Source organism: Fulmarus glacialis, unplaced genomic scaffold (genome assembly GCF_000690835.1).
Source record: "Fulmarus glacialis isolate BGI_N327 unplaced genomic scaffold, ASM69083v1 scaffold5935, whole genome shotgun sequence".
NCBI lineage: Eukaryota > Metazoa > Chordata > Aves > Procellariiformes > Procellariidae > Fulmarus > Fulmarus glacialis.
In genome coordinates this window covers 21,116-28,314 of record NW_009211031.1, presented here as the reverse complement: position 1 = coordinate 28,314, position 7,199 = coordinate 21,116, and the positions used below count along the sequence as shown (strand labels likewise).

Here is a 7,199-nt window from a genome sequence, read left to right as displayed (position 1 = left end):
ACAGGAGGCTCCCTCATGCCGAGAGATGCAAGGGAAATTGAAACAGCTGCAATGTCTGCCCAGTATTTCCCAATGAGGTGAATGTAGCCAGGCCAGATCCTGCCCCAGGGACTAGCTGTGCCTGGAATTTGCTGAAATTCCCCCTTTGCCCTTTCCAGCTCCATAGCTTGGAGGTGGAAAGCTGAGCACCGCAAGGCTCTCCGGGGAGCACGCTGGAGCCCACAAGCCCAGCGGGGAGCAGCTGCCCTGGGGGCTCACGCAGCCAGCAGGTCTCTGGGAGGGTAACAGCGTGGCTGCTGCTCCCTGAGGAGAGCCCAGGGATGGAGGTGATGCTCACATGGCCCATCTACATTTTGATGGGTTGGATTTCCCATGGGGATCCCCCCCATGCACGGTTTCAACTTTAATTAACAACTGTGTTATTGAGGCTTCTGCAGGGGTTGGTGCTCAGGGATGCTTCGCACTGCTGGGCTGGAGCTCCAGCGCTCCCAAATTGCTCTGGATGAGGCTTAAATGGGTCAGCAGACATAATGCTCTCTCCTCTTCCCAAATCGCACTGGATCCCCTTCCCATTCCCTGCCTGCATGTGCCTCTGAAGAGCCTGGATCCCGAAACATCCCCTCTTCCCCATCTGTGCTGTCTCTTCTGGTCCCCAAGGGCCCTGTGAGGGGGATGGGGTGACCTCCCTGCATGCCACAGGGATGCACTTCAGAGATGACCACTCTCTTCTTAGAAATCCCACTGACCCCAGTGGAGGGGGAGAGAACCCGTCACCTTCCCCTTTCACAACGAGAGCGGAAAGCCCCTTTCCTCACTCGCCGGTGCCCCTCCTGGGGAGCAGAGGCGACTGGAGCAGCAGTTCTTTCACCCACTTGGCACCCAGACAGCGGCTGGGGGGGAGCGGAGACGCACTCTTCACACCCCACGTTTTGCTCTACCACCCCCTTGGCACCCAGACAGCGGCTGGGAGGAAGCAGAGACTCTCTTTCCTGCCCACGTGTCAGCAGGGACTGCGGGCAGCACGAGAGCAGGGGTTCCTCTGCAGCCAGAGGCAGTTAAGGGGTTTACCCCCAGAAGGATGTATTCCCAACACTGGACACACTGCTCCCCCTCTTGCCATGGCAACCAGGACCCCAGCAGTGCCTGGAGGGGGGTCCCACAGGATGGACCCCCAGCACCCCCCAGCAGCCCTTGCCAGTCCTCGAGCATGGTAGCTGCCAAACCCACTGAACATGCAAGGAGGCGAGGGTTTGCCGTCAGGCAGCATCCCCAGCATCCCTCACCAGTGGGTCAGGGCTCTGCTTTTGGGGCCCCCTCTTCGCAGGGGGATTCATGCTGCCAGTCCAGCCCCCAGGGAGGAGCCAGCTTTGGGTTAGGAGCGGCTGCACCCGAAGGTCGCTGCACCTGAAGGTCTGGCCACCAGCATCAGCAGCGAGGAGCCATTGTCCTCCCTGCTGTGGCATTTCTTTGGCAGTGCCCCAGGGAGATCAAGTGAAGACCAGGTCCCAGAGTCAGCTGCACCCCCAAAACCTGCGCGGAGGCCGGGGCTGATGACTGACACTAATCCTCTGCCACCTAAATTCCCCTTCCGCAAGCCAGGATTTCTCTCCAATAGCTTGTGAGTGCTAGAAGAAGGCAGGTGCTGATTGAAGTTAAGCTAGCACATCCTGTTTGTGCCACTCATCCTGCCCACCTGCCCATGCCTAACCCCTTTGGCACAGCGCCGGCTTGCTGGGGCACAGGAGCAGCCGGAGGCGATGCTCTTCTGACGGAGCAGACAACCCCATGCACGAGGCTGGTGCCAATGCCAGTGCAGGGATGGAGCACCTTGGCCAGTGGCACGGCTGGAGTCTCCTCTTGCTTCTTTCTGTGGAGTGGGGAAGGGGCAGAGCTCACTATCTCCTACTGCTGAGAGGAGCACAGGGTCCCACTGAGGGTCCCCGGGTACCAGCCCTGTGTCTTGTTCCCAGGTAGATATTTGTCCCTGTGGAATGGCTATGCAGCGCTCTCCACTGAGGTGCAAGGACAGGCCGAAGCTGGAGTCAGGGAGAGGGTGGAGGGATGGCGATCCTGCTCCAGGATTTGTTTATCCCTGGGGAAATATTTTTCCTACTATCAGTGAGAATTTTCCTGGGTGCAACTGGTGCTGTTGCTTCTCATCCTGACCCCGGGCCCCTCCAAGAAGAGCCTGGCTCTGGCATCTCTCCAAACCCCTGCTGCTAACAACAGTGAAACCCCCTTCACCATTCCTTGCCTGGGCTGCACAACCCTGCTGCTCTTAGCATCCTACGTGGTACGTATCAGGCTGGTTAGGGGACATCACTGCAGGTGGCACTGGCATGGTGGTGAGTCACCATCCCAAGGAGGAACAGCCCCCGTCCCTGCGCTCCTGTGAAAGTTTGCAGCGGGAGCACTCGTCTTCACTCCCTGCAGTGCCCACGCAGCCGGTGAGCTGCTGGCACCCTGCGCCGTGCACACAGCCTCTGTGGGGGATTTCTGCTCTTGTGCTGAGAAAACCTGTTTCCAGGAAGCTCTGTAGCTGCCTTTGGCCATGAGCCCATTTGCTGGGACACCTGGAAACTAGGTTGTCTTTTGGCATGTGAGATCGTGGTCCTGGAGTGGAGCATGCTGGCTGGGCTCTTCTCCATCCACCAGCTTCGGATGTGCCCTCCGCACAGGCAATGGGGAGGGCAGGGGGAGCCAGCCGTGCTCCTGCGACCAGATGGGGGGACTCAGGTGGAGCCAGGCATCGCCCCAGTACCGGTATATACGCCAAAAATGGGGCTGAGGCAAGTTCTCCCCTAGCATCTGTGGGTTAAGCCTATGCAATATCTAATGGAACATCCCAGAGATGTCTTGGAGGAGGGACTGGGAAATGTATGGGGTGAGACAACCCATGTGCTTGCCCGGGGTGCTTTCACAGGGTGGAGGGACCCTGGAGCTGCTCTGGCCCTGACCAGCAGCCCCTGTGGCCTGGGTGCTGGCAGCAGAGAGGGCAGCGGTTGTGTTTGGCTCTGGGACCACAGAGCAGCTGGCTGCAAGGAAAGCAGCCGGGATATTCGGGAACTGCTCAAAGATTAAAATCCAGCCTGTGGCAAGACTTGTTGCAACTTCCCACCCCTCTTCTCCAAAAGAAAGTGAAAGCCACGGGCTGGAAGGATAAATAGGCAGTGGGGAGCACCAGCAGCAGAGCGCAGGGAAGCCGTGCAGAGCTCACCTCTCCTGCCTGGAGCACCGTTGCCTCCAGCCATCCTCTGCCAGTCTCAGCAGCAAAATGCAGCAACTGCATCTTCTCTGCCTCAGTCTCCTTGTGCTGGGATGTATCCTGGATGGTAAGAGGAAACCTCTCAGGCTGCCTTTCTTGCAGAAGGGAGAGGATCCGGTTTCTTGCTCTCTTTTGCCTTTCCAGCAGACTTTTAGAGGGACTTATGGCTGGGGCTCTGTCGTAGTCCTCCTGCGTCCTCTGCTTGTAACCTGTCCCAGAGGGTTACTCACTCCTGCCCAAAGCTCCTGCAGGGCACTGAGGCTGGAAAGCTGTGCTTGGGAAAGGCCGTGGAGCAATCCTGCCTCCCAGTGCCCTAGCCCAGCTTGTGCACGCTGGGCTGGGATCGCCTTGGTCCCATTCTCCCCAGCACACCAGGGGAGAGCATCCCTGCCACCCTTTGGCGTGGGGCAGCCTGGTGGCAAGTGGCAGGGCTGGGAGGTGGAGGGAAGGCGTGTGTTAGGCCAGAGCCCATGTTTGAGGGGCTGTTGGTGTTGAACACGGGGTTTGCACAGGTCACAGCTGTCTGAGCGGGTGACACCAGGCCCTCTGCTCTGCTGCGGGGAACTGGGAAGTCCAGACTCCTTGTGGTGTTGCACCACACCTTGCTGCCTGGGCTTACAGGCATCCCGGGGCACTGCCAGCGTTAACGGGCATTAACAGTGAATACAGCATTTGCTTGGAGGGCGACCAAGCTCCCCTACACCGCAGTGAAGTGCAGACAGCTGTGTCCCTCAGCTGTCACAGGATTGATCAGTGTGGGGCAAGATGGTAATGGGGTAGCTGCAAAACCTATGACTGCTTCAGCAAATACAGCTGAAGCCATTCCCAGCCCTTTCGGGAATGGGCGTCTTCAGTGTCACAGCACCCTGAAGCGGGGTGAAGACCCCCATCCTGCCCCACTTGCCAGCCGGCGCTGGCCCAGGGGCGGCGGGAGGGACCCAGGCATGCAGAAGGGCTGCCTGCTGCCGATCTGCTGTTTCTCACCTCGTTTGCTTTCTGTCGGAAGGAGGCAAAGGGCTCCTGGCGCCGGGGCGTGGGAGCAATAAAGCTCCTGTCTGCGTGTGCAGCCGGGGCAGTGTGCGAGGGCATCGTTGGCGGGCACCATCCTGCCCCACTCCACCGGGGCAGCCCCTGCACCCTCCGGGGAGGCTGGGTGAAGGTGCAGCCGAGCTGGGGAGAGCAACCTGAGCCTGCATGGTGTGTTCCTTCCTCCAGTGCATGGCGGGAACAACGTCCTCGACTGCTGCCTGCGGACAAGAGAGACGCCCATCCCGCGGCGGATAGTGCAGGATTACCGGCTCCAGCTGGTGCAGGATGGCTGCGACATTCCAGCTGTAGTGTAAGAGCCCCAGGGTGGTGATGGCTGAGGGACAAGAGCCCCGGGGTGGTGATGGCCAAGGGATGGACCCTGGGGAGGCAGGGAGGGAGGCAGAGCAGGGTGGAGGAGGGATGTTGAGCTGGGTTTGGGGGCGAGGGAATAGGGAGGGTTGTGGAAGAGACTGTGGAGATCAGAAGCGCAATCAGAGCAGGACAGACCTGCCAGGAGGGGAAAACTTGGGACAAAAGACAGGGAAGAAAGTCATCCCAAGGTAGAGATGGAGGAGGGCAGTGAGGGAGGCAGCGGGTGAGAGCTTGGACTGCTTTGGAGCATCCCCGGGGTGTCCTACTCACCTCATCTTGGATTTTTTCCCGTGGGCCTGGCAGGTTCATCACCATGAAAGGCAGGAGCCTCTGTGCCCCCCTCCAAGCCCTGTGGGTGGTTCGCCTCCGAGAGAGGCTGGATGCCAGCTCTGCCAGGAAGGTAAGAGCCAGCCCTGTGCTCAGCTGGGAATGAGGGCAGTCTGGGGCTGGATTTATCTGCCACCAAACAGTGTGACTGGGCTGCTGGGAAGAGCTGGGAAATGGTCTATCGAGGCACGGATGCTTTGTCTCGGTCTCCATCCCTCCTCCCTCCAACTGGAACCAGTCTGGCTCATCTACAGTCCCTCTTCCACCCCAAATAAATGTGGCCCTGGGGCTGTTACCGAGCCAGTGCCACCCTGGGCTGAGCCCAACGGGTGCTACAGCGAGCCCAATGGGTGCTACACTGGGAGCAAACCACCCTGCCCTGAAAGCTTGGAGTTTGAAACTTGTGCACCTTCACGGGGAGGGCTTGCGATGAGTTTGGTGGGTGCTTTGCAAGCCCTGCCAGGTCCCTGCTTTACCACCATGGCTTGGCCAGGGGAGGTCACCCCTTAGTGACCACCCTGACCAGGGGAAGGGACCCTCAGGAGGCTCCTGCCCTGAGGATCACACTTATCACAGCTGTGTTTTTCATTTCCCCAGGCCAAACTCCACGGCAAGTAGGCTCCGAAGAAGCCTGTGGCCGGCTCCCAGCTGTGAATCTGAAGTCAATGGAGCCGACCTGTTTCCACCTCCAGCCACAGGGCCGACCTTCCTTGGGACTCACGCCAGTGTGCGGGGCTGGGCAGAGCCCTGCCTGCTCTCTCTTCTTCCCTCTGTCTCCGGTGTGACCCAGCAATCTGTGTCAGGCTGAGCCGGGGGCTGCTGGACCAGAGCCTCCGCCGCCTTCACAACCTGGAAGCTGGTTGATGGACTGTTCTGCGAGATGAGTTTGGGGGGTCTCAGTTTTCCCTTTGGTGCAGCAGCTGTGACCTCCAGCACCAGACTGATCCCTTCGGTTTCCATTGTCAGCCCCAAACCTTCTGCAGTCTTTCTGCATCCCTGGGAATGGCTGCCAGGATGGGATAGTGCGGGGATGGAGGGGAGTAATGGTGATGTTCCTTACCGGCCATGCACTGTGCTGCTCCCTTGCTGAGCACAGCCTAGATGCCCTCGGGCAAAGCGTGGGCGATGCGGTTCGTCCCTCACACCTTGACTTCCCTGCACCGTTTCCCCTCCTGCCCTTCCTTGCACAGTTAGAAATAGAGCCAGTAAAGCGGCGGCGGCAGAGTGGGCAGCGATGTTGCCCTCGGCCCTTGCACTCCTCAGGGACATTGACCCTATTCTTGGTCCCCCAGCCTGCCACCATGTTCAAAGCCTGCCCCACACTCCTGCCTGGGCAGGGATGCATAAGCCGTGTTCGCGCCGCTCTCACGTATTTGCTGCTAGATCTGTTCGATGCAACAATTACGGGTGTAAGTTGCTTCTTTTCTCTCTTTTTTATTGTGCTGTGATTTTGTTAAATAAAAAGAAAAGGCAGCGGGTGGTTGGCCTGCCTCGTGTTTGAGCCCGCAGGCCAGTGTGGAGCGTGGGGCGTGCAGCCAGTGCTGCCTGTGATGCCGCAGCAGCAAGGGGGTTGTGCTGGGTTGCAAGGTGCGGAAAGGGGCTTTTGTAGGGGTGAAGGACACTTTCTACAGCAGCTGGGCTGCAGACCTCTCCTGAGAGCTCTCAGCAGGTACCCTGCTCTGTGCTGCTGGGCCAGGCTGCCGGAGCGGGTCCCCACAGACTTGTATTGCAGAGATGGGGTGGGAGGGAGCAAGCCAGTATTGCACCATCCAGCCCAAACCACTTCAGTCCCAGTGTGGCTGCTGGGCTGCAGCTCCCTGGCTTTCAGCTCCCATGGGAGTGTGGGACAAAAATGAAGAGCTGCAGGAACAGGAGCTTTGTCCTTGAGGTGAAGGGAAACTGAGGCACAGTGTGGCTGATTGCATCTGCCGATTGCCCTGGCAGTTCAGTGCTTGCTAGCAGCTGGGGTGCAGGGGAGAAGAAAGAGCTTTTGGGGAAATGGAGGCAGGTGAAGACACCTGCTCCTGGGCATGTCCACGGAAAAGGCATGGAGGGCAGCCCACCAGCTCCTAACCCTCATCGCCAATGGGCTGGGACTAGCTGGCCATTTTCCTCCTGAGCCTTGGGTCTCCTGGGTCTGTGCCCTGGGACTATGGTCTTGCTGCCCCAAAGTGGCCTTATGTCCCCTTGGGAACTGCCCTTTTGC

At 59.3% G+C, this 7,199-nt stretch overlaps 1 protein-coding gene across 1 annotated transcript; it reads left to right on the top strand.

Moving 5' to 3' along the window:
* Window positions 1–3,274: 3,274 nt before the first annotated feature.
* On the top strand, window positions 3,275–5,611 carry CCL19 (chemokine (C-C motif) ligand 19). The gene is made up of 4 exons (XM_009577367.1): window positions 3,275–3,332; window positions 4,481–4,604; window positions 4,970–5,066; window positions 5,591–5,611. The coding sequence occupies exons 1-4, from the start codon at window positions 3,275–3,277 to the stop codon at window positions 5,609–5,611; spliced, it is 300 nt and encodes a 99-aa protein (XP_009575662.1).
* Window positions 5,612–7,199: the final 1,588 nt, after the last annotated feature.